The sequence below is a fragment of the Lagopus leucura genome, unplaced genomic scaffold (genome assembly GCF_019238085.1).
Source record: "Lagopus leucura isolate 7727_CA_CO unplaced genomic scaffold, USGS_WTPT01 Super-Scaffold_100157, whole genome shotgun sequence".
In the NCBI taxonomy this organism is placed as follows: Eukaryota; Metazoa; Chordata; class Aves; order Galliformes; family Phasianidae; genus Lagopus; species Lagopus leucura.
In genome coordinates, this window is record NW_024962334.1 from 11,645,298 (window position 1) to 11,673,078 (window position 27,781).

Below are 27,781 nucleotides of genomic sequence, written 5' to 3' on the forward strand. Positions count from 1 at the left end.
GTTGCCAGATGCTGTATTTAAAGCCATCTTGGTTCTAAAAAATTAATTCTCAAAACAAAACTGAGTACAGGAAGTTTTTCTTCACTAGTGTCTGTATGGCATTAGATGATGTGATACTGTATTGTTTTTCATGTATTTTTAGGTTAGTATAAAATTCACTGTTATTTATTGTAGCCTTCAAGATTTTTTTTTTTTGCCTCAATTTAGGACAAGTCTGTAGGGCTTTTCTCTTTGAGCATTTTCTTTTTAGTGTGTTCTTCTAGTTGCTGTTCCTTTTTACCCTTTCTGATAACAGTGATGAAAAATATTTATTCCCTGTTCATACTGAATTTATGCAATATTGCCAAGTCCTCTGGTGTTCTAGGATGCACATTAAACAGTGTCATAATTCAGTTGCGCTCGCTTCATGATAGATATTCACAAGATGTGTGGACTGGTGCTGATACTTAATCTTTTTCTTTCAAGTCTATGTTTAGGAATGAGCTGCTTTTCAGCTGATTTTATGTACTGAGTACTTGGGGTTTAATGAAAATTAAGATAAAAGAAGAATTTTCTTACAAAGAAAATATGTTCATGTCGGGTTGTCAGACCTGATTTGATGCTGGACAGGGTTACAGTGCTATGAGTAATCCAAGTAAGGATCTCCGCATTTAAAAGGGTATTGGCTCACTGACTACTACTTTAATCTTTTAGAAAGATCATTTCCATAGTTTGTTTCCAGTACTTTTATCTGAAAGCTTACGAAGATGCCCCGTGTTTCATGTTACATTCATTTTGTTCTTACCACACATCAGAGCTTTCCATTCTTAAATTTTCTATGCTGTCTGGCCCTCTTCACTGCTATGTTGTTATATTTGCTGAGTTTAAACAATTATGCTGTGTAGGAAAGGGAAGCTTTCTGAGCTTATTTATGTGTGAAAAGACCTCTGTCACTGGAGATACTTGGGGGTGGGGGTGGCAAGCAAAACACGTTAATGGAACTCTCAAGATAGTGAATATCCAGATAATGTTCTTGCCCCAAGATGCTTGTCAGATTGGTTTTGTTGGGAAGAAAGACTGCAGATTTATTTGTAACTCCAGGAGCTAGTTTTTGTAATTATTTTCTTTGCTTGCACCATCTGTATGTCAGCTTGTCTGCATTTACTAAGTGGTTAATATCAAGATCATCTCTGCAAAATGGACTTTACATACTTCCTTCATAGTGAAGCATCTCATAAAATGAGCAAGGTATTATTTTATTCCATAAATGACTGCAATTACATGTTGTATCTAAGATCTTGTGTAATGGAAAGGTCGTTCACCTCGCCGATCTCTGATCCTTGCACTTGTCCCTTGCTGGATAAATTTTATGGACATCCAAGTGTGTAGTATATTCTGACAAAGCAAAATACAATAACCCACAAAATGCATATCAAGTATCCATACAAGAAATTTAGATGTTTTATCATTGATAATTCAGCTTTGAAGAATTTTTTTTTCCCTCTGGAGATCTGAATTAGCAAACTGAAATAACAGCTTTGCTAAGAAATTAATTTCAAAGCACATTGTAGGCTTCCTTTCCTGATACACGCTTTTTCCTACCAAATATTCTTTATTTAATTGTCAGTGATGAGCATGGTATCCCAGCAGCAATTACTTACCTATCTAGATATAGAAAAATATCTTGGTACCCATAATATAAGGTAAGTAGAAAACCAACTTATTTTCTGCTTTTTCCTTCATGCAGTTTGGAAGAAAGAGAAACAGTCTTGCTGATTGGATCTGTATGTAGATGACTGTATCAAAGTGAAAAGAAGGACTTTTTTGCTTGCTATACTGCTAAGTTACGGTGTGCACACTTTTTAGTTTTAAAATCTTTCTCATTTGATTGGTATCCTCCAGTATTTACATCTGTATTTAAGAAGTTATATTTTTTCAGTATTAGCCCTAAGCTATAGCAGTTGAATTCTAGAAAAAACTGTGTGTTTTATTCTCTCATTGAGGTGGCAGACATTTTGTATATTAATACTGTGAAAAATTTTTCCTAGCAGTTAAATCAAAAGCTGGTAACAAAGGTAATAGAGGAAACAGCTTTATGAAATATTCTGAATAAATGAAAAAAATCAGCTCAGCCACCTACTTTTGTTGCTTTTAAGGGACCTTTTTGGGGGCAAAATTGAGGTGTGTGGGCTACAATGAGTTTTGCTTTCTAACTTTCCCCATTTAAGCTCTGCTTTGTATGTAGGCTTGTTAAGCCATATTTTAAATAAGTAAATAAATAAATAAAACACTTGACAAATGGGGACCCTTAAATCTCTTTGAAAGTCACTGGAGCTTCAGTATCCAGGTGCCAGAGTTGCCATCAGAGTATAAGGTGTTGGCGCATTTGAAGTTTCATCCTTCATCTACTCCTTGCAATAATCAAAGTCCAAGGCATTAACAGGAGCAAAACTTAAGGCTTCAGTAGGCTTCAACTTAAGGATGGAGGAGCCAGGGCTCAAGCAGTGAGTAAACTCAATTCACCCTAGCACTGCTTTTCCAACTGTCTTATTTCTCTTCCTTCACAGTGTGCTTACACTGTTTAATAGCGTGATGATAAGTGCTGAGAAAAGTAGTTTCTCCTTTGTTTTATTTGGAGTGCTCTTGAGGAGGAGAAAAGTTTGTTTTAAGAGAGATTAGAATCTTCCTGGATATATTAAAAAAAAAAAAAAAGAACATGTTGGTTAAAAAGTGTTAATGTGTAAATGGCAATGTGTTGTAAGTTAGAGAAGTGCATAGATGATGGTGATTTCTGTCTTTATCATGGGTTTTAAAGCAACTGCATCAGAGCATTTTCTTTCAAGATCCAGGTTAATGTCTGAACAGAAATCTTATTTAATTTCTGTTCACTTCAACATTTTGTATGAGAATTATTCCTTTCATTGCGTGCTAATGAATTAGTCTGCACATGAAATAGTTTAATAAATACAGTAAAAGCTTTATCTGAGATTCAGATCATTTCCAATAATGTATGGGGTGATGTAAGCTCACATGTTTTCCTGGCAGGTGCCTGCCACAACTGATAGTAAATGTAATTAAATATTTCAAAAGTGTACCTGCTGGAAAAAGACAAGTAACCCAACTACAGGTTTGTGCAGTTTTATCAATTCCAATATAGTGACAAGTACTGAAAGAAGCCAGTGCCTAATTATACAACAACACCCACTTTTGTATCTACTGTATCTACTGTACAGAGAGAATTCTAATTTGGGAATTCAGTGTGATGAAAATTGTATGGAGTCAATTTGTCATGTTAGTGTAAATATGCTAAAAACTCTCTGGCCTTACACGGAGTTACGAGTTATATTTAATCTTACACCCACAGAAAACCTGTTTGCGAGCTCTCAAGTTACACAAGTAAAAATGTAAATGATATTTGCAAGCCTCTATCATTATGGAGGGAATCTGAAAATTAAAATGAAGCCTTTGACTTTTATGTGCAGTTCTAGGACTAATTGTAATCAGATGACTCTATGGAAAACATGTCAATCTTTGACTAGTCTGAGAATGCTAATTCTGTTTAATGTGGGTTCTGAACAAGTCTTGCAACTAATTTACTCCACCTTTCTCTTAATAGCAAAGTGTGTCAGACTCTGTTACTCTGTAGTATCATTTGCCTTTTTTTTTTTTTTTTTGAATACAAAAAGATTTAATGCCTACTTCAGTTGGAATATTATGGAATTCTTACCCAAATGCTTTAAGCTTTCCAGATTCATCGTGTTGCACCTGACTAGAGGTCGTCTTGTACTACATAAAACTTTTCCATATCTTGATAAAAATTTTAAAATTCTTTGGTCCAGTTACATGCAGAATTGCCTTATGAGTCCTGCACAAGTTGTCACTGTGTGCATGTCAGGATATGTAGATCTCTGCTTATTACTGTGCTTGAGCACTTACTGCTGTGATGGAAGAAAGGCTGAGTTACGCCATGCCTTTTTTGCCTCATTCTTTGCTCTAAAATTGACCTTCAGGATTGTCAGGCCTCCGAGAAGGTGCTGAGTAAGAAGGATATACCTTTGCACATGGAGGACCAGATTAGGGAGCATTTAAACTGGATGTGCATAAGTCTGTGGGCCTCCACAAGGTACATCTCTGAGCATGAAGATACTTGGCCATTGTAATTACATGGCCACTCTCTGTTATCTTTGAAAAGACATGGTGATTGGAAGAGGTTCATGAAGACTGAAGGAAAGCAAATGCCCTTTGTATCTTTGAATAGGGCAAGAAAGAACATCTGGAGAACTGCAGGTTGGTCAGCCTCGCCTCAGTGCCTGGAAAGGTCATTAAATATCTGACCCTGGAAACCTTTTCCAAACACACGAAGGACAGAAGGGTGACCAGTAGTCAGTATATGTTTATGAGCTTACCTGCTTAAAATGCTGGCATGAAAGTCCTCTACAAGGTGACTGTCTTGGTGCATGTGGAGAAAGCAGTGTATGTTGTTTTGTTTCAGGTTTTTGACCTTGTCTTCCATAACATCTTCATAGACAGGTGGGTAATGGATTAAGTAGTGAAGTGGATCAGAAGTGACTGAATGGCCTGTCCCAGAGGGTTGTGGTCAGTGGCACAAAGTACAGTTGGAGGCTAGTACACTAGCTATGTACCTAAGGGTCAATGTTGGGGCTAGTGCTGTCCCACATCTTCATTAATGAGCTGGACGATGAGGGCAGAGTGTACCTTCAGCATGCTTAGAGATGATACAGAGCTGGAAGGGGTTGGCTGATAAATTAGAGGGCTGTGCTGCTGTTGAAACAGACCGTCACAGGCAGCATAGCAAGAAATGTCTTCATGTTCAACACAGGGAGGTGCAAAGTAATGCATCTGGAGCTATCTGCAGATAAGCCCCTGCACTAAATCAGTCCCAGGAGTCCTGGTAGACAGCTGTTGATGCACCAACAACGTACCCTTATGACAGAAACAGCAAACAGCCTCCTGGGCTGCATTAGGAAGAGTGCTGCCAGCAGATTGAGGGAAGTGCTCCTTTTCCTCTGCACAACACTGTTAAGGATGGTCAAACACAGTAGCACAGAGATATTGTGGAGTCTCACTTCTTGGAGGTCTTAAAATCTGATTAGGACACAGTTACGAGCAATTGGCTCTAGTCAACCCTGTTTGAGCAGATGGGTTTGGACCAGATGATCTGGAGAGATCTTTTCTAACCTAATAATTGGTGCAGTGGTTCTGTATATTCCTTTTTCTACGCTCCATTCCTTCAAATAAACAAGATCTATGCCATGCTTGACAATACTGTTACATGGTGTGACTTATGAGTATGTTGGAAACTGAGCCCTGAACCTTATAACATAACTAATTATCTGAAATTAACTTCCAGTAAACAGTTACAGTTTGAAAATTGGAATATGTGGAGTAGTCTTTGGGAGAACAGAAGGAGTTTTGCCCTTTGACAGAAATGTAATTTCTAATTCTTTGATTCTGTCCCAAGTTTGTAGAAATGTCTTTTTTCCAGAAGAATGTTTTTAATTGCAATATTTCTTTCAGAAGCAATTTCTTTCTTCTTTCCCAAGACGTTTGGCTTGAACATGAGTTTCTTATCCCAGGAGACGACCTTTCTAAATTCCAGTTCTAATGAAATAACTTATTTAAAATAGATCTCTTCCATAATGTGTTTTCTGCTTTTAAAGTCTAAGGAGTAAGCTTCAAAGGGTTTTCTAGAAATTGTGTTTTCTGAAAAATCTTGGTGGTTCAGATCAGTGTTGGAAATGTATAGTGCTGGAAACATACACTGATGGTAAATAGAAGTGCCTTCTTGGTGTTTGTTTGTAAGTGGTTCTTTCTGATTCTCGGGTTCAGCATCCATCTTGCTCAGCTGTTTGTTCCCAGGCTGAGTTGCACAGCGCCGAAGCTTGTATTTTGTGCGCCAACCACTCAGGAATGAAGCAAATCATTGCTTTCCTAGCTCAGCTATGCAATTATATTTAATGGGGAAAAGTCATTTACGTGTCTGTCTAATAATTCAGAAAAGCTGCCATTAAGGGATGATTGGTCAGTGTAATCCCTTAGATTTTACTGCGTGCTTACGTATAGGTTTATACAAAACTGTTTACTATTTTCTGTTTGAAGAAATAAAAACTTGGTGGCACTTCAATGACATTTTGAAGATAAATTATCTTTTGCATTTTATGGCATTTATAGTGTTGCATTTTGTGGCTGTCTGTGCACACAATGTATTGTACTTACATGGTGGATTTTTTGTTTATTGGTTTGTTTTTAAGAAAGTTTGCATTTCTTAAAAGAGAAGTCTGTTTTCTACTATTAATTACGTGGAACAGCAAATGGGAAGAGAAGAAAACACATAGAGGATATTGCTACTGAGCATGACTATTCAGGTCTGGTGACATAAGGAGCAGACTGCTACTTGTGTTCTGATTTTCTTGGAAAGTGAGGAAAGCTATGGAGAAGTGATGTCATTCCGCATGCATGAAGATCACTGTTGAGCTGAAAACTCTAGTAATGGAAGAAGGAGTAGAGGATTTTCAGTGTCCTTACGTGTGCTACTAAAATAGTTAAGATAATGAAAAATGCAGTCCATACTGCAGAATGGTCATTAAAGATGCTTGATCCCAGTATTACATTGTACTTATCCTCCCTGAGGAGCTGGAAGTCTTTCATTTGAAACAATGCAAAAACTATTTCCCTGAATACTGCTGTTGATTCTGGAGCTGCTCCCACCCACTGTGTTCATTTTGTCCAGGAGCAATGGGAGGCGGGTGGCATTTTGCTAGCATCATTTTGAAAGGCATGGAAAACTTAGTACCTGTTTTAGCAGGCAAGGAAGAAGTGTTTCTGTCCTTGGCTGAGTGTGCAGTCTTCAGGAGCAAAAGAAAATTATATGTTATTCCTCTTTTAACTGGTTGATGTGTAGCTTTTTTATTTTATTATTATTTTTTATTTTCTGATGCTGGCTGTTACTTGCAAGTGCTTTCTCTCTTCCTCCCTCATCCACCCCCCAGCCCAAACCTGGAGGGCAGCCCAGTGGGATGTCGTATGGGAAACAGCAATAGTGTTTTCCCCACAGGAGCCGCTTGCAGTTAAGCTCACTGATCCCAGTGTCACATGACTCGCAACACACGGAGCAGATTGATGTCCGGCACACACACTCCAACTCTTTGGATAGCCAAAAAAAAAAAAAAAAAAAAGAAGAGGGGGTGGGAGTGAGGAGGGAGGTTCCCTTGCTTTTCCCCAGCACTATTAATTCCGGCTGGAGCTTGTTTGCCGCGAGCTTGTTTCATGGCAGTAACGAAGAAGCAGTGCTTACCCAGTAGCTCGGTGCTCTCAATGAGGTCAAGCTGGATCAAAGGCAAAGCTCCTGTGGAAACGCCTGCTGTAAGTTCTGCTTTTTCCACAGCCTCTCCAAATGAAACGTCGCCTCGACAACAGAGCCGGGCTTTCGTGTTTTATGTCTCCCCTGACTGATAGTTTTGTGTGAGGTTGTCGGGTTTATGTTGATTGAACTTGTCAATAAGGCATCAGCTGCTGCGTGCTTTGGGAGGAAAGGGATTATTGTTCTGTCTTTTTATTTTCTGAGGGAGTAGGAAGAGGAAAGTGTGGTTTTGTTCTTTTGAAAAGCTTTAAGCTGTTGGGGTTACAGCTCACTAGATCTTGTTTTATGTAAGCTACGTGTTCTACTGCCTTAAATAAAGTAATTGCAGGGTGTCTTTTAATTGTCCTTGGATCTCACCAAATACATATTCTTTTGCAACTAGTTACCTAACATGTATTTAATTAAAAAGAAAAAGAAAGTAGAAAGGGCTTAATTAAAATCTTGAAAAGGTGCAGCAACTAAATTTCAGCAACATCCTTCTTACACCAGCTGCTCACCTGCGGGGTCGCTAACGTGATATTCAGAAGTACTTCCTTTGAAACCCAATTCTGTGCATCAGCTTTTTTTAATGAAACTTTCACTTGCAGAGACTTTCAGTGAGCTGAAAATGTTCTCCTTCTACGCAGCAAGCTCACTGTTTCTGTGGGAATGTGCTGCTGAGCATGAAGGAATGCTAACTTCTGCGGGTGCTGTTGGCACATTTGCAGCATGGGCTTCATGGGGAATAATGCAATTCTGGGCTGTAAATTTTTTGACTACATAACCCATCTTTCATTTAAAAAAAATAAGAAAATAAAAATCTGGAAGGCTTGCAAAGTGGATTGAACAAAACTACTAGCACCTGTTTGAGTTAGTGTGGTTAATATATTGTAAAACCCCAAGGGAAATGGTATCACAAATCATGGTCTCTATATGCTGTCAAGTTCCTTTTGAAGGGAGGCGGCTTGATGTCTTATGAGCTTCAGCTGGCGTATCTGCAAAATGGGCAGCATTGCCCCTGTTACACTGGGAAGCAGCGTAATGTTGCAGATGTCAAGGATTCATGGCATTGCCCTACCTTCAGTCATCTCTCTCTCTCTCTCTTTTTCTTTCCCTAGGATGTATATAGTTTCTTTATCTTCTTCAGTTAATAGTATGGACTATAGTGGCCAATGGGTGCTGGTTGATGTTCTATTTGAGGCTTGCTTAGGTATCTAACTTTAGAACTGGGATAAAAGAATGGGGAAAAGAAAGTGTTAAATCTGATCTTACAACATCTGGGTGATACATGAATATGTGCTGAAGATACATGTGCAACAAACTTGGGAAGGCTTATTTGCATTTGTGTACTTGTGATTATTAAATAGTTTAACATGCTGTTACTTAACATGCTGTGATTTTCTATTTTTTGTTTTGCCTGACATCTGACTGCAATATAGATAAGAATATAATGTGTAAATTAGCGTCTGATACTTAATACTGGTGCTCAAATGAAAGGATCAAGATACTCTGTGAACCCATCACTGGCTTTTTATTCGTACGTTTCTTTTTCAACAGCTTGTCTTTTGTTCCCTTGAACAGCTTCATTTTAAATGTATGTAGTAGAGAAAATAATTTTTGTCATTTTGGATGGTGATTTTTCTTTTCATTTCAGCGGTCAACATCTGAGTTGATCTTAGTTGAAGATGAAGCGACGGATACAGAAGATAATGAAGAGGAAGATTTAGGAGTCATGGAGGATCAACGTAGTGTAATTCTCCATCTCATCTCTCAACTCAAACTTGGCATGGACCTTACCAGGGTATGGGCACAGTATCTTTTTCCTAATGTGTTTCTGTGTGTGTGTGTGTGCGTGCGTGCTTGACCCAATAGACAAAGATCTTTACCTCGTCATAAAAGGGTGGTTCTGGACAGCTGTGGGCTCCTATTGTCTGCTAGGCAGGTTTTCACATGAAAGACATTGTTAGGGGGAAAAAAATGGATTTAGAAATTTTTTTTAAGAAATTTTTCATGATTTTTTTACAAATCCTACAAAACAACTGTATATATCCCACATATATATTAAGTCAGAGTGCATCAAGCATGCGAGGAGCCATAGTGTCAGTTTTAAGGAGATCTGTGCTTGAGTTACTGCTTTGTGGATTGAATCCCTTTTAATTACTTGGCAGCTTCAATTAATTAAAAAAAGAAAAAAGTAATGGTAAACAGGACAGTCTTCAGTGTATCATAATGCATGTCTGTGCTCAGCAGCTCAGCAGATTGACATTCTGTACATCCTCCTGGCATTGGAGCCAGTATTGTCATGAGCTTATCCATACAGATGTGAACAGAGAAGTTATGGTTACTGAGAGATTTCCCATAAGTAGCTATGAAGTAGCTGTGCAGGAGATTATTTTCACGGGCATTTGTGTATTTTGAAGAGTTGCATCTGCTTTCCTTTTAATCTTATGTATTAATCAAAATCTATTTTTACTATTTTGTACAAACTAAGACTTTCTCAATGTAGTATTCTCTGCTTCTTCTAAAACAATTGACACTATTTATAAATACTTATATTTTTAAGACTGAGCAATCCCATGATCTGTTCCTAAGTATAGCTATTGAATAACTACTGGGAAGTTAATGTTTTGTTCTAAAGAGGACAAATTTTCCATCAGTTAATTTGTTCATAATTTATACTTGTCACTTCTTAGTATGTCTGGTGTTACATACAGTTCATTTTTATTTTGTTTCTCTGTCATTCAATCATTAATAGCCCTTCCTCTTTTCTGTTTTGGTTGGCTGTGGCTGCTGGAATCTGTGATGTTTATACTAGACTAAGATTCCTTATCTATTAGTTTTGTGTGCATTATAACCTTCTGTCTTACCTGAATAAGACTTTTCTTTCTGACTCCTGGTGTCATCTTTTTGTCTTCAGAGGCAAAAATCCCAGATGCACCATTGATGTAAATAAATTTCTGTAAATAAGAGAAGTGTAGACATGTATATGAAAAGTATGTAGGTAAATGAATATAATAACCTAATTCTTATGCAACGTTCTTGGAGCATGGTTTTTGAGGGTAGCAATGAGTATCATCAGATCTGTGCTATGGCAGAATGTTTGTGTGCATGAATGTGTGTATAATGCCTACAACCTGAAAAGAAGAGCAGGCATATGGCAGAGTTAGATCTCGTGTGTGTGTGATGCATGGCTACACATATGATGAGTATTGATGAGACGTGCCACATGTGCACATCACTTTTCTGACCATTTTAAGGATTAAAATAAAAAATTACAGGACAGCTGGCTGCTTTTTTTTTCTTGTTTTTTTATTAACTTTGCTAACTGACGTGTGACAATAAAGCTCAGTTCATTGGCTGTGCCGCTTACTGTTCATTATTCCTGTGGAAGTCAGATTTCAGATAGCCTTGGTGCTGGTCAGCTTCTGCTGGAAGTGCTTCTGACACAGTAGTTGCTAACATCAGAGGATATTTTTGTATGTTTGCATTTTCCTCTGCCGTCTTCCCTAGGGTTGTTTCTTTATTTATTTTTTTTATGAGCTAGGGACTGTAGGATGAGGTGCATGTGAACAAACAGTTCTTCTGAGCCCTTGCTGACTTTTGGTTCTGGATGTGTAATCATTATCTTCTTGCATCACGTCAGAGGAAACAACATTACATTAGTGCTGGCCTTGCCTGCAGTGCCACGAGTCTCCTACAGTGATAATAGCCACATTTAACGTCGTAGAGGTGTTTCACTTTTGAAACGTGTCATGCTGCCATGCCTTTTAATGAAGAATTAAACAGTAAAACATCGCTGTGAAATAAAAACCCCACAATGAAGAATCAAATCTGCATGGGGATTTGCTAGAACAGACTAAGCCCTGTGGTGGCTAAATGGACTTCAGCAGCCGCTGAGAGATGGGTGAGCAGTTTGTGGTGGCAGAGCACAACACAGCACCGATGCCTTGGACTGTTTTTAGACTTTATATTTCGCTTAAAATTGGCATTTATGGGGAGGAGAAGAAGAAAAGATAGAAAAACAAAAGGAAAATCCTGTCACACTTATAAATTGTTTATTATTTGGGCTTTTCAAAAACAAAAAAAAGTATCAGAAATCTCTTCTAGCCTAATAAATGTGTTGGCAAATGGCATCTGATGGGTTGAAATTAGTGCTAACAGTTTGTAGAGATGGGTGATTGCTCACCCCATTCCCTTACCTTCCATATGCATTGTAACTGTACTGAAAAACAAGGGGCTGCCGTTCAGAGCAGAAGTGTTACTGGTAGTTCTGCAGTCTATCAGCCTGTTGTAAATTAGTTCTGCAGTTTGTTCACAACGTCTTATGGTTTAAAATTGCAAGATGAATTCATATTGTAATTAAAAACATAAGTGGGTGGAAAAGACCCTTATTTTACTCCCACAACAATGCAGATGACCGTAGAAGGCTTTTGTCTCTCTAAGGTAGTGAAAATCCCAGCTTGGGGTGTGCTGGTCAGGTTTCTGAAAGAGTGGGTTACAGTGCTGACACCCATCTTTTGCCTCCCAGTAAATCATGGAAATGGTGGTCAATATCTTTATTTGTAAGAACTTATGGTGTACCTTTCTCAGTTGCATTCAGATCTGATGAAATATGTTGAATTCAAATCCTCTTTTTAACATCAAGGGAAAGGGAAGGATATCAGTTAAACAACTTGCTTTTCGTAGGGAGACCAAGAGTGGAAGTCAACACTTTAGTGCACCATCAGGCAATTCTTTGCTTCAGACTTTGGCAATTTGATATTTATTCTGGAGAGATTCCGCTGTCTGTTTAGTTGTCATGACAGCTTTTCCTCATAGGAAAATATGGGATAGTGTTGACCTAATGTAATTAAAAAAATGAGCAAAAAAAAAAAAAGCTGATGCAGTCCAAAAAAAAAACCACACAACATACATAGTAATCGTATTTAGCTAGACTGAGTTCTGTTTGGCTGCAGAAGAGTCCAAAAACTCACTCATTTGAAAGATAGAGTAGTAGCAGAAGTGCATGGCAATCCTGTGCTGGCAAGAAAAATGCAGCATACCTTCCAAACTTGTTTGTTTGTATTTGTTTGTTGTTTTTTCTCCTGAGGAAATCAAGAAGGGATGAGTTACAAACAAAAAATTCCTGGTGTGATTTTCTGACTCTGTTAGAGGGTGATGGTGTTGCATACTGAAGATTCCAGGCAATGAGATCACTTCATAAGGGGCAGTGTTTTCTAGATATTTTTGTAAAACACTAGAGCTTTGTAAGCTTCGAAACTCAGTTTTCATATGTACTTACGCCTCCTTTTGAGGAAACAATTTAATTTAAACAAAGGATCCTTACCTGCTACAGTTGAGGGTGCATTTTCCATTGTAGGTTGGGCTTTCAAAGCAAGATCTTGTGAGCTGGCTTCCAAATTTCAAATTGATTACTGAAACTGAATAACAAAAATGTCCAGTTTTTCATAATGTCTCTTTAGTGACTGTGTTAGCATGGCTGTGTTAAGCATATAATGTGAAGCAACTGGTGTCTGAGAGAGTGGGTGCGAGGCTGTGTTTTCAGGCAAGCCAACAGGATGAAACCACAACAGTCTTAATGTTGTATCATCAGATTTGCATGATCTTAAGCATAACCCATTGCTTCCTTTTCTTCTCCTCCATTTGTGCTAATAAAGGTCACTCTTAGAGTGGGCCAGTTGGACATGAAGAGAGAAGCAGTGCTTTTTATTCAGATGTTTCCCTGCCCTTTCTATTCTATACAGTGATAGCAACTGCTGGCATTTCTAGGCAGCAGTGGTAGGCTTTTTCTGTGTTACTGGCTGTTTCCCTTTTGGTACCCTGGTCTTTTAGTGTACAATTCATATTAAAATGAGATTCTGTCACTAATGCTGAATTAAGTTTTTAAAGATGATATCAGAGAACGAATATTTGGTCAGAATGAGAATGTTGCAAGGAAAAGGGAGTTGTTTCAAGAGCTAAAAATACTGTGAGAAGATCTCTTTCTACTTTTACTTCCAGATTTTAACCTTTCAAAAGCAATGTCCTCAGCTACTTCTCCACCCATCACAGAACCACAGGGCACTGAGGATGGTATTTGGCACTCAGTAGATTACCATGAATAGTGTAAAGTTAAGGTCTTGGCATCTTTCGGGGACTCATTAGTTTAGTAATAGGAACTGTGTAGAGTCCTCAAGTGTTACAGAGTCTGAGGAATATTGCAGAGAGAACTTCACTTGATTTATGTCTAAACCTGTAAAAATATTAGCCTAAGAATGACTGTATTATTTATACTCACACGTGCACAGAAGGAGAGAGAAAATGAGCATGCGTGTTACCAAATGGAGCAGTGATCTGGTTTTGTTTTGTGGGGTATGATGACTTACTGTGAAGAATTAAGATTGTTTGAGCCATCATGAAGAGAATTTTTTTTTCACACTTGCGAGTTTTCTTTAGAAAGAACTAAGTTGTGAATAGAAGTTTGATGGCTTCTGTTCCATTATCCATGGGATGCATAGGTCTGAACTGTGCTTTGGTTCCATGTATGAGATGAAGGGGCAGAGCAAATGTATTTGTTTGAAAAGTGATTTTCTGCGTGTTCTGAATAACCCTCCCTTTTGGGGAAGGGAACAAGTAAATATGGAGGAGAGTTAAAGGGGAAAAGGAAGTGAGCTGGAAGAGGAAAGCTGAATAGCTGCTTCAATAGAGGATGGCAGTAGTTCTGTAATTGGCATCACCAACCCATTTGACTCCAGAGGGATATCTGTGTCAGAAATCCCTTGTTGGCTGCACAGCAGTGAGCTCTGAGCTTCCCTGAACAAGGTATGGAGGGCAGGGGGAAGAGGGAATGTGGAAAAATGGAGAGAAATAAATTATTCTAAGTCACTCCAAGAAGTTATATTGAAAACTTCCAACAAAGCATTGTTCCTAAGTGGGGGGCATTGGTGACATCTGTGCTGCCAGATGAGCCATTTGAGATCGTGCCCAATTCACTCGGGACGGCTGCCTGCCGTGCAGCCTGACTCGCACTCAATCCCAGCATCTCTCTAGGCCACATGGGCCTCTCTAGTCCCAGGACACTGATGTAACAGCTTGTGCACTTCTTGTTTGTTTCAACTTGGGTGAAATAAGGTAGAGGCATGCAGTGGCTTCCTGCAGTCATGTGGTGGGGGGTGAAGTGGAAGAGGAGTGCCACATGCTCTGGGGTGACTAGAGAATGGAGTGGGAAGGTCAGGGGGATACAGTGACGGGGTATGGCAGGCATAGTCCAACCTGAAGCATTTTCCTGCCTTAGAACCTCTTGGGAAAGGCCTCTGGAGTGATTTTATCCTTGGAAACCCACTCAAGATTTACCTTGGGTTGGATCTTGTTAGCCTAGTTGGAAGGGACTAAAAGGGAACAGAGTTACATACGCATGCACAGTGAGTGGCCGGGGACCTGGAGTGAAGCTGGGAGCCCAGGTGCTTGAGGTACTGGATAGCTGTGCACATTATATTGTCCATCACTTAGATTAGGATGCATATGTTTATGTACAAAACCCATTTTTTTAATGGTTTGGGAAGGTGCGCTTTTGTTTTGGAGAGTCATAATCAGTTGGGTCTGTTGATGTTAGAACTAAATCAATTTACATCAGAGTTTGGTTTTTTTTCTGCCTTGTGAGCCAGGAGAGCAATGAGAACAATGCTTTGTTTATTAACTAAGAGGAGAGGAAAAGGAGAATTTCCATGTGATTGGAACAGCACATCCCTGTTGCATGAGCTACTGTTGAGAATCATAATGAAATAGGAAGCAGCCGGCGCAGCTATCAAGACTGCTGCTTTTTCCTTTACCCATTATATACACTGCAGAGGAAGGGAAATTGCTGTTACAGAGGGGAGGAAAATACATTATCCTGAAAGTTGGCTAGGCCAGAATTGTAGCTGTCTTAAGTGTTTTCCCCCCCTACCCCTCGCTGTAGTATGATCATGGGGAAATCATATCTGCCTTTGTCTGCTTTGCATACAGGTAGTGCTTCCAACATTTATTTTGGAGAAAAGATCCCTGCTGGAGATGTATGCAAATTTCATGGCCCATCCAGACCTGTTTTTGTCAATTGCAGCTGGAGCCACTCCTGAGGAAAGAATTATCTGCTTTGTGGAGTATTATCTAACAGCTTTTCATGAAGGCCGAAAGGGAGCGGTTGCCAAGAAGCCCTATAACCCTATAATTGGTGAAACGTTTCATTGCTCATGGGATGTGCCTAAAGATAAAGTGAAACCATTCAGAACTAACGGTGCCTCTGCGGTTTCTAAGGACCCAGCCAAGGAGTCTGGCCAGGACCAGTCCACGTGCTACAAGCTGAGGTTTGTGGCTGAACAAGTGTCCCATCATCCACCGGTATCTTGCTTTTACTGTGAGTGCAAGGAGAAGAAAATGTGTGTGAACGCTCACGTATGGACCAAAAGCAAGTTTATGGGCATGTCAATAGGTGTTTCTATGGTAGGTGAAGGTAAGAAATGTGACTTTATTTTATTTCTTGAGCTAATGTTATTAGAGTCAAAACAACAGGAATGTATATTTATACACGGTGGTTAATTATATCTGAAATATGGAATCATAGAATCACCAAGGTTGGAAAAGACCTCATCTTGTCCAACCATCTACCTACCATCAGTATTTCCCCACTAAACCATGTCCCTTAGTACATCCAACATGCTTCTTAGTCACCTCCAGGGATGGTGACTCAACCACCTTCCTGGGCAGCCTTTTTCAGTTCCTGACAGCTCTTTCAGGGAAGAAATTTTTCCTAATATATGGTCCTATGTTAAGCTGCAGTAGCAATTGACTGAGGACAGTATATTTTGTAAGAACAGTTTTAGTTTTCTTGTTCACTTTTAAAGTAATATCCAATTAGATATTGGAGATTTACAAGTGGAGCGAAGAAATAAGAAAGGAAAAGCATTTGTATTTAAGCTCAACATTCCTTTCTCATAGTTTCAATAAAGAATCATGGCTTCTGTAGTGCTTGCTATAGTAGTGTATTGTCTCAAGCTTTGTGATAAGCCAAATAATTGAGGTATTAATCACAATTTGCTATTTCATATGTGCGCATTCAGCTTTGTGATAAACTGTTGCTGAATAGGAATTCAGAAAAGCAGAGAGTCAACGAATTATTAATGTGTGATATGAACTGATAAACACGCCTGTATCCATCTTATTACTGACTGCTAATTTATTCATTTAATGTTTCAAAACAGTTTAGTCCCTCTTGATATTTGAGGGTTATCTCTGTCTGTGGTATTTATTCCTTTTTGTTAACTAGCTTCTAGGCAGTGCCCTTAATAGGAAATCTTAGAAACACCAGAACAACTTAGAGTAATTGTTTATTTTTGCCATTATGCTAAATAATATCAACATTGAAGACAGTAACAAAGGAGGGTGAGGACAACCATTAGGGTGCCGAAATACCCTGATATTTGAGAGCAGACAGATATGTTCTGTTGTTCCTGCTGGAAGTAAGCAGCGAAGTCAAACAATAGACATGGCTGCAGTAGCTTCTTTCCTGATGTCAATATATTCACTTTTCATACCTGAACCTTGAAACTTGTTTGCTGTTGGATCTGATATTGTGGTAGTTGTGATAGTTGAAGTCTATAATCGTGCTGCTGTTTTCTTTTTCCAAAGATTTTGTTATTTTAATATGGGGTGAAGAGAGAGTCAGAAGGGAAGCAGGTCCTTTTGTCCATCTCCTTATTGTCCTACTTACAGGCCAAGTCTTTGGTTTCACTTGTCATATTTTTCTGGTACATATACAAGTCTGATACTGTTTTCTGAGTGAAGGGAGCCGTTTAGTAGAATTACAATCAAAAGCAAAACCTTTTTAGCAGAGGGAAAATTTCTTTTTCTTGCCGCTAGCATACAGCTCCCTGGGATTGGGGGTGTCTACTGTGGGGATTATTTAAGACTTCAAAGTCCTGATGTGTCCCAGTTTTGAGAGAGAAAAGGGTATAGGAATTAACTGCTTCCCCACTCCAATGATTGTTTAGTGTGCATTTGTGAGAATAAATTTCCTTCCTGTGTGATCCCAGAGAGGTGCCATCAGTGGAGGCGTTCTTTGGGGATCATCTGTAGTGACAAACCCTTTTAGTGTAAGGTTTACCACTGTCTTTATGATGAACATTTGTGGAAGAAGTTTGGGGTTACCAATTTATAGCTGTCATTCATCTTTTTTGTTCACATAAGCAATGCAGAAGCATGTGGACTCATGGTGACAGCAATTCTTTGAAGTGATAGAGAAACGCCAGTGCAGCCCAGGAATTTCTGTTGTGTGTGGAGAACCAGCAATAAGCAGCAGGAAATTGTACCAGCGAATCTTTTTTATAATCTGAGAACAGACAGCTCAAATCTGGCAGCCTCTATTGAAAATGTTTGCTTGCTGTGTGGTTTCTTCACTCAAGACTATACTTTGTTCCAATATAGATTTTTTTTTCTTTTATTTTAGTCCCAGGGAGGTATTCCTGATACAGTTGGTGTATAGATTTGTCAAGCTGTGCAAAAATGAAAAGCTGCTGCAGGCTTCTCTTTATCATGTCTTACATAAGTACAAATTCTGTGTTAGATTGAGGTCAGCATGAAAGCTGGGGAATATGTTGCTGAACCAATAAAAAGTAGCCACTGGGCTTATGGTGTGGAAGTCTGTGTTTGTATTTACATGTTTGGTGGAGCAGAGCCCAACAATTTTTTTACATGAAACATCATTTGGAGGGTTCTTGATATTTTAGGACAATGTACACATTGCTGCATTTCAAATGGAGGTTGTTGTCTAGAAAAAAAGTAGATAATGAAAAGGCACATTATTACTCAAAAATTATAGAAAAAGGTAGTTGAAAGAGGTAAAAACTAAAGCTAGCTACCAGGAGGGGCTTTCTGACTGTAAGGTTGGCTACAGGATTGTATAGTCTTACTATTAGAAGCTGTTAAAACGTGATGGATGAAGTTTCTCGGGAGTGATTTAAATATGGCTGCTTCTGGGGAAAGGCAGATTGACATCTCATGAATCATTGAAATCCCTATTTGGTGTCTTTTTGTGCTTCTTTTTTTTGTTACTCCATACTGAGTGACCTAACTAATCATGTCATGTCCATACTTTTTTTTTCTGTCCTCTTTTTTTTTTTTTTAATTTTCATTATGAGCATTCAGCTTTTTTTCCTTGCTCTTGCAGGATATGTATTCAGTGATGTTGATGCGTGTTTAAGATAACCTATCAAGTTTACTTCTGTACATGTAGATGCCTTTGAATATTTGCTAGATTAGTTTGGATTCTAGATTCTGAAAAGGCAATTTTCTTGACTTGCCATCTGTGTATGTCCTTTCTGAGATGATATTCAGATCATTCTGGTGCTCATATGGCAGTTTCATTACCCTGTGTATTCATTCAACACTGCTTGATGTATGTGGGGAAGAAAAATCCTTCCCCACAGAGCAGCAGAGATGCAAACTGCTGAATTCACATAATGTAGTGGTAGCAGTGACTATCTTACTCTACTTAAGGTATTTAACAGAATCCTTTTGTTTACCCTCTGACTTTGTTGTGACCTTAGCATTGAATGCAAATATGTGTGGTGTATGTGGAAGCTATCTCCTGAAGGTTGTTTGTTTTTTTTGTGGGTATGAGGCCTTCAGACATCCGAGTTTTTGTATTGCACTTTGCTATTTAGATAGGGAGTGTAGTACTGAATGTTTGGACCTATATAGTGTAAGGAATATGCCGATAACATTTCCGTGGCTCTTTTGCAAAGTTGTGTTTTCAACTTGTCACAATGTATTGAGATGTGCAGCACATGCTGCTTTTTATGCCTTGCTGAAATAGGATGCAGCAGAGCTGCCAAGGCTTCTATAGGAAGTTAAATAATGAGGGGATTTGACAACAGTATGTTCTGTCATACAAATGTATTCAAACTGTGCAATTTTTAGTGTATGTTGCAACTCAGAGTTACTAAGATTTTCAACTATGATTTTTATTTATTAACTCCAGAGATGCAGAATGAGTAGACAGGCAATGCTGGAAGTCCATAACAGAGGCAGTTTTTTATGCTCGGCCTTCATCTTTGGTTATGAGAGCTCCAAATCTGGTTTGCTGAAGAGAATTCTTAGCTTCTTCACTGTATGACAAAAACGTTCTTCAGAGCAGCCAGAGCTGAGTTTCCCCCGGAGAAAGTAGAGTTAGAAGAGAGAGTATTTTGCATGTAAGAATTCACGTTGCATGCATAGTCCCTAATTCTGATTAATGTTAATTATGTACTAATGAGAGAGCGAGGGAGGGGAGGAGGGTGTAATGAATAGAATTGTATTAGGATTTAAATTAGCAGGGGATGGAAGAGTCAGAGTAAATATTTAATGTGCTTTACATGGTCCAAGGAATCTTCAAACAGATTCTGATTGTTAAGATAAGGGTATTCTGGTAGAAAACCCGCACTGTGTGCTCCTAATCTGTCTTTGGTTTTTGTTGCAAAGCAGCAAAATCCAACAGACAGTGTTACCTTTGATTCACGGGTTAATTTGCAGCTCAAGCAGTTTAAGTGGTTTGCTGTGTACAATCAAGTGGCTTAGTTACATCTTGTTTTTTTACTTCTTTTTTAAATGCTTTAAAAGCTCCTGAGATGCATGCTTTCAGAAATTATTTCTTAAAACTGAAATCAGCCCAGAAGAAGATTGATAGATAGGGAAAGGCTCAGTGCTCTTTCCAGGATAAATACAAATGAAAGCAACAAGTGCTGTTTTTCTTATTTTTTTTCCATTCACATGTATGTATGTGCATCTGTTTGTGCATCTAACAAAGCATATCATTTCCCTTCCTGAGGCATTAGTGACTTGTTAATTCACCAGCTCTGCTCCATGCATCTGGAACTAACAAAATATTTCCCTACCATTAATTTTTTAAATTAATATTTTTTAGCCTAGTGCTGTCAGAACTTTCTGTATGACACGGTCCTCATTACTGAATTTAGCAAATGCATCCAGCTTTTGGAAAACAAGCAGTGCAGAACAGCTTGCTAGAACATTTGAGACAAGGGCATCTTGTGTGAGCTGTGGTGGCTACTGATGGGCTGCATCCATGTGTGCTTCATCCCAGTGTGTAACTCACTCTCGTTTGTGCCCTGTTATGAATAATGCAGACTGTGAAGAACCAGTTAAATCAGGAAACTGCCCTCGGCCATTTATGACCCACATACCATTTGTTGTTCAGATTGATCTCCGAACAATCAGTGGGAAGCATTAAATTTCACATGCCTCTTCTGCAGTTGTTGATCCAGAGTCTCCTCTGGGTATTCTGTCAATATGTGTTACTGGAAAATCAATTCACAAAGCTACAGCATCAGCGAGGGACGGGTAACAGTCAAATGGGCAAAATGATATGCCACGAACATTGCTTCCTTTCATATGGGCTGGGGAGGCATGGAAAGGAGCGTGTCTGTGAATGTGTTGCCTTAATCAAAGCAAGAGTAAATGGTGTTGAGGATATTTCAAGGGGAGATATCAAAATTCAGCGCTTGTTTACAAAAAATTCACTCTTCTCTATGGGATTTTGTTCTAATAATACGCTAGATTATTAAATCCACTTTTCTTCCCAGAGTGCTTATGTGATGCATTCTCCCTCTATAATAGCTGCCTATAAATACTTAACGATTTCTTGAAGGAATCTGCAGTTTCCAAAATCATTGTTTGATGAGAGAGGAGGAAACTTTAGTTTAAAAAAAAAGAAAGGAGGGGGAGGAAAATCTTTTGATGACTTTTCGTGTGTATTTGTAACCATTTTTTAAAGCTCAAAATATAAATCTTCCCTTACAACTGGGGAGCAAGAGAAGAAACATAGCCCACAGGTGGCCTGCCTGAGTTTTTTGAAACTCAGTCACAATGAAATGACACTTAACAGCAGATGTTGAAAGTACGGAACCCATTTTAAAGTAACTGTTAGGTTTTCTTTTTAGTGCCTTTTAATTTCTCAAAGTTGGGGGGCTAAAATGTGAACTCCAGTGGTGGTAGCAGTTATATCTGTTGTGTCTCAGCATCCCTTTGGCTTCTTCAAAAAGAGATGTGGCTGTTAGCTCAGGCCCAGGGGCGCAGCTGCAGACTGTGTGCTGCTTCAGGCACATGAGGTTTTGCAGGTGGACTCTGCAAGTGTTGGAATGGGAAACTGGCAGTCACCTGTTGGTGCTGAAAGCAGTATCAAGTTGTGGATATTTCACATCTTTCCTTTGTTCTTCTTTAGGTTGTAATCGTTGAGCTGGAGCCGTGTTTCAAGAGAGGTAGCACTTCATTAAGGAAATGTATTGAGATGTTTAAGGAATTTAAGATTAAAAAAAAAAGTGAAGCTACTAAATGCTGGAAATGCTGCTAAACAAGCTGGTTCAATTTTTAGTACATAACCTGCTGTGGTTGTTAAATATTTACACTGAAGGTCACCACTATTATTTGCCATTCACTTTTCAGTGTGCTTGGCACTGATCGTTAGAACTCTGCATCCCTCCCATTCCTGCATGGAGAAGTAGAGCTATCGATCCCATCAGAGTGATGAAAGCAAACCTGTGCCAATGCAGTTTTGATCCTCTTGTGTCAGAGGAGGGTGCCTGGGCCCTGAGAATTATAAGGCTGTGGGAAATGGGGAGCTTCAGCATCCTTTTGCTGGCTGATGGGCTTGGATCTACAACCGGTAACAATTTTCCATTTGGAAGTTGTGCAACCGCAGACATTTAGCTTCCGTGTATTTGTAGCCATTATAGAGTCATAAAAGCAAAGAATCATATAGTATTCTGTGTTGAGATCCACAAGGACCATCGAGTGCAGTCCTGGCTGCACACAGCCTCTCCCAAAACCCAAACCCAGTGTCTGAGAGCACTGTCCAAATGCACCTTGAGCACGGCCCTGGGCAGGCTGTTCCATGCCCACCACCCTCTGGCACAGACCCTGTCCTTCACCCCCAGCTGCCCCTCCCCTGGCACAGCTCCCTGCCATTCCCTTGGGCCCTGTTGCTGTCACACAGAGCAGAGCTCAGCGCTGCCCTGTGAGGAGCTGTAGGCTGCCATGAGGTCCAGTGAGTTCTGTGATAAGCGTAGCCTGCCTTTTAGGTAGAAATTCTTCCTGGTTGGCATCCAGGATGGATTATGTAGCTCAGCCTTCCTGCAAGGCGTTAAGCTTGCTTTTACTTACAGGAGTGGAACTGAGGATACCTGTGGCAAAATGTGTGTGTGTTCCAGCTGTGTTCTGTCCATAGAGTGAGGTGAGGGTTCGGCACATGATACAAACAACTTGTGACTTGCTAAGGTAAAATGATGAAAGGTTCTTTGATGGCATTTCTGTACTGGGCTCATGCTTTTGCACTCTCTGGATTTTTTGTGTCAGAGTTGCTGGAATAGACTGCTGGCTGCATGGCTGCATTGCTGCTGGCTGGCTGCAGTTGCAGAGATCTTGAAACAGCTGCAGAAAGCAGTGAGATTACTGAAAAATGGGAACAGCAAGTTAGGAAGCTTCCTGTAACTGTTTTGTTCTAGCAGGTGGAGCTGGTATTTAAAATGATGACTCTCATAGAACACTGTACTTTTAAATTCTGAATGTCACTTAGGCTTGTGTTTTTGTACAGCATTAAGGGCACATTTTTATGTTGACAGTACTAGTGGTGTTTCTATTTGGTGCTTTTTCATCGTTACATTTCAGATCACTTTGCAAGATGTATCATTATTATCTTCAACAGATAGACAAACTAATAAATACATCTACTAATGCGTTGCAATTCTTCCCCTCTCCACCCCAGGGCGAGGTAAATTGGCTTATGCTCATCTTGTTGCTGAACTGTTCTATTACTTTCTGTATGTCAAGATAATTTTCCTGATATTTTCAGAGGTTTCTGGGGTCTAAGTACTTCTCATGATGGGTTATTTTTGTTCCCTGTTGTGAAAAAATATTTTCAAAATGTAATTTTGCCTTTAGCTAGGTATTGAATTGGATATAAAAGAGTGTAGAACTGTAATAAAAATAGACTACACATAGTTAGCATTACCTAATTCTTTGAACAAGGTTTAAAGTGCTCTTTACCTGATTTTAGGTCTTATGTTCCATTCTTTGCCGTCTTAAAGACTGAAATACAGCTGTTATGGAAATAGAGCTGTATCAGTAACCTTAAGGAAAGCTGATTTGATCTTCTCATCAGATATGGTACTAACTTTATGGGTCCAAATAATACACTATGGCTAACTATGGCTGCTGCTTGTTTTGGACTATAGGTCCAAATAATACACTATGGAAACTATGGCTGCTGCTTGTTTTGTTGTTAGAAACCATTACAGAATGAAATAGAGTTGGCAGCAATTTTCTCTGCATGGTAGAGTTTGGTGTCAGTGGGAACAGAGAAGTGACCTCCCACTGGTTATATAAGACTTTTTGGGCACTTTGAAAGAAAGGAGCAAACTTCTAGGAAATTCCTAGGTTACCTTAAGCATGGTTCTTGGTTGCACCCAGCCAGACCCATCGAGAACCTTTTGTTTCCACCATCAAATTAGTCAGAAATAATTTAGTGGAGAGGAGCTGGCAGTACCCTCCTTCAAGCAAGTTTCATGTTGTGTCCTCTGTGAAGTGCCTTTTAATGACAATAATTGATCAGTGACTCTCAGGTCTCATCAGTGAGCTTTTACCATTTCTCTGTCAATCTCCTTATGTAGGTGTTCTCTACTTGCTGGAGCACGAAGAAGGATATGTTTTCACACTGCCCAGTGCCTATGCTCGATCGATACTTACCATCCCATGGGTGGAGCTCGGAGGCAAAGTCAACATCAATTGTGCCAGGACTGGCTACTCTGCTACAGTCACATTCCACACCAAACCCTTCTATGGAGGGAAAGTCCACAGGTACGGGAATTACTTTTGCTGACCTGCTATGAATTTCAAGGAAAGACTTAGTTGATCATCTCTTAGGTTCCTCTATTGCACCGCGTTGTAGATAGATATCTGAATTTCTTTCTGTGTTAGTGTCTCAGGTGGATTACAGCTTTAGAGCTCAGTTTATTGTAGTTGCACATTTCATACCATTTGACCAAATTAGATTAATATCTCTCATTGATCTCAAGTTACCTGTTTTATAATCTGTATACCTCTGCACAGTGCAGGATGAGAAAAAATATATACAGAAGAAGCAATGTTTCCGCCAAACCAGCTGCTGTTTCTGTGCAAGTGCTGTTAGATGAGCTGATGCTGCAGGTGGAGCCAGCTTTTATTCCCCTAAGGAGTATGTCACTGCCCATAGTAGTAGCTCCACGCTGAGAAGTCCCATTTTGGCACTGAAATTCTGGATGAAACTATTGCTCGTGTGTCTTTGGTTCCCCTTTATGAGAGTGTCAGCAGTGTCAGGAAGAGCGATGCAAGATAGCTTGTATCTTACTTCCATGCATAAGTTGGTGACCTGATAATTAAAACACACAGCTCCTTTTCCTGTTCTGCTGCAGACTGTAGCCATTTCCATGGCTGTGCTGCCTGTTGGGAAGGTGTGCTTTTGCACGGTTGCCTCTGTTTAATTGCGGTTGATCTTATTATTCTTCTATATGTGTGCCAAGCACTTCAACATTGTGCTCTGGCTAATAATTGACATGGGCTGTTTTGACAGGGCTTTTTCTAAAAGGGACAGATTAATTGGTGCCCATCAAAATGGGGAGGGCTGTGATAGTTTAATCATCTAAAAAAGCAAATTTGCAGATTACTTGACACAACCTGCTGAAGCACACAGTGTGCTTGTTCGTACAGACACACACACAGGAAACTCCTTCCTGTTTTAGCTGGGTCTTTTGGAGAGCAGTCTTTATGCTTGAAAAACTGTTCCGTAGATGTAAGAACATGCTTGTAGCCTTAGCAGCGGCACAATGGTAATGCTTTCACACACTGATAATGAATGGTACCAGTTATTACTTTTTTTTTTTTTTTCTTCTTGAATTAGGGTTACAGCTGAAGTGAAACATAATCCCACTAATACCATTGTATGCAAGGCGCAGGGAGAATGGAATGGCACGCTGGAATTCACTTACAGCAATGGAGAAACCAAAGTGATTGACACTAGCAAACTGCCTGTTACCAAGAAGAAGATTAGACCAATAGCAAAACAAGGCCCGTTGGAATCGAGGTAAGGCAGAGTAATTACAGCATTCTGCTGCTGAATCCCAAGTGAGAAAACAGAAGCTGAAGCAACCTGCAGTTATCAGCAGCGTGGTTCTAAAAACCCTTGCTTTCATTTAGCACGTTCATCTAGGTGCAAGTAGCTGAAGCCATGTATTGGCTCTTTGGTATACAGATGACACTGTAGTGATGTAAGCATGAGTTTTCTAGTAGGGAAAAATGCTCACATGCATTTTAATGAGCATTTGAAAATGGTAATGCAGTTTTTTATATATTTCTTGGATTGTAACACTGACAGCCAAATTAGTGAATTTATTGCAGGTGACTTTGCATCTTATAGTTCGTGCTGGAACTGCACATTTCATGTATTTCATACATATACATGTAATATATGTGATGTGTGTGTATATACAGAAATGTAAAATGTGATACAGTGCCACAGAAATACTCATGCAGGTGTTTCTAGGCTGTCAGAACTGATGTTATGTTCCTACTCTGATTCAGGTATATTAGAAAAAAACTTGTTCTGTTATTCTCCATCAATAACTGTTTTCACTTCAGAAAAATCAATATTTTTATTGAATTTAGGAGCATTTTATGAAACATTTTATTGGAGGATTTAAAAACACAAGTTGAACTTCATTTTATAATCTTTAAATATATTTCTTTATTGTAAGTGGTGTATCTTGAGGCATTGTGCAAGGTCAGATGTCATTTTTTGTACTTTCTAGACATATCTGTTTATCACAAACACATTTTTCCCTCTAGTTTAATAACAAGGAAAGGTTGTAGTAAATAATGAAAGCAGTAACTCTGCAGTGTATTTGTTGTATTTTTTGACACCGGTAAGCAAATTACAGCTACCTGGTGCTTCTGCAGGATATGCAGTTTATCAGATTGTCAACAAACTCACTTGAACACTCCTGGAAATCTGTGGGAGTTGCAATCAGTTTCTTAGTACATTCTGGGGCCAAGGTGCTGCTCAGCGAACACAGTGTGAGGAAGCATTTCATCTCAGTACTGGTGGAAAACAAATGTGCTTATGTACTGATAGTTATTGTCAACTGGAAATAAGTGCATAGACCTTGAAGGGCTTCTGACTATCAGTGTGTCAGCGCCTCTGTTAGGAAGCCTAGGAGCAGTCAGTGTCCTGGGTTAATGTTCTCTTGGCTTCTGTCGTACATTCCCATGTCATTCCAAAGCTGGCTGCAAAGACACGCAGAATAAATGCTTGTCATTTGGGGTAGGTCATCAGTAAAGGATTAGAACAGGAAATAGTAAAACCATTCAGCAATTTTGAGGAAAAACGGTCAGGTTGTGAAGAGTCAAGGAACAAAAGCTGCTGAGAAATGTGGTGGATTGCAGGGAACTGGGCTTCTGAAGATGTGGTCCACAAATGGTGTTGTAGTGGAAGCAGTGGTTCAGCACCGTGTGAGTTGTGGTGAGCATGGGCTCAACGCTGGTTGCATTGCTGCTGTAGCCCTATGCCTGCTTGGGGCACAGCGCTGACTGTCACGTGTGCTCCTTCCCCATCACACAGGCACCTCTGGCAGCATGTCACCAATTCTCTGAAGGAAGGCAACATTGATGCGGCAACGGAACACAAGCACCACCTTGAAGAGAGGCAGCGAGCAGAGGAGAGGCAGCGGGCAGCTCTTACAACCCCATGGAAGCCAAAATACTTCGCCAAAGAGGTACTGCATTATGTTTTCTTTTTCAAGACCAGTAGCATCTTTGTGCAGATGGACCTTTGTGGTTTTACCATGGGCTAGTGTTCTTATGTATCACTGACTATTTTATTCTTAGTGGAATCTGGCTTTTAGAGAGAAGCAAGAGATTGTTTCATGTTTATTTTGTATTTTTATTTTGTATTTTTATTTTGTATTTTGCTTTTGTTCAATTAGACTGAATTTAACACTGAATTTTTGGTATCTTGTGGCAGGCACCTAAAGCTTTGCTTTTTACCTTGAAATCTGAAGGTAGATTTGCAAATGCTCTGCGCTCACCTTTCCTGATAATCTTGTTCTTAGCATGGCATGGTGAACATGCTCTTAGGGACATTTGCCCAATGTAAGTAAGCAGCCTTGGGATTCATCTGCTTAGAATGAGATAGATTTTACAAAGTTCATCTTTGTTCTCCCTTAGAGAAGTGGGGAAGGGGAAATAAGATGTACTGAGAGAATCATTACACAAATGTGTTTAAGTTAGTTAGTGTGTGCAGTTACTTAAACCAGTAGTTCAGCTGCTGCATCTTCCCTTTGCTTTTTTCCCCCTTGGGAATTTTCTTCTATTCTGCAAAAATTACCTGTAAGTTCATTAAGCACAGAGTTT

At 39.4% G+C, this 27,781-nt stretch overlaps 1 protein-coding gene across 2 annotated transcripts in view; it reads left to right on the forward strand.

Moving 5' to 3' along the window:
* The window catches only part of OSBPL10 (oxysterol binding protein like 10), a 98,825-nt gene that overhangs the window by 67,566 nt on the left and 3,478 nt on the right, over positions 1–27,781 (forward strand). For both annotated transcript variants that reach the window (XM_042888507.1, XM_042888508.1), the window contains exons 7-11: positions 8,994–9,140; positions 15,323–15,806; positions 24,010–24,196; positions 25,275–25,457; positions 26,991–27,144. In XM_042888507.1, the coding sequence (XP_042744441.1) occupies positions 8,994–9,140; positions 15,323–15,806; positions 24,010–24,196; positions 25,275–25,457; positions 26,991–27,144 (1,155 nt within the window). The remainder of the gene's footprint in view (positions 1–8,993; positions 9,141–15,322; positions 15,807–24,009; positions 24,197–25,274; positions 25,458–26,990; positions 27,145–27,781) is intronic.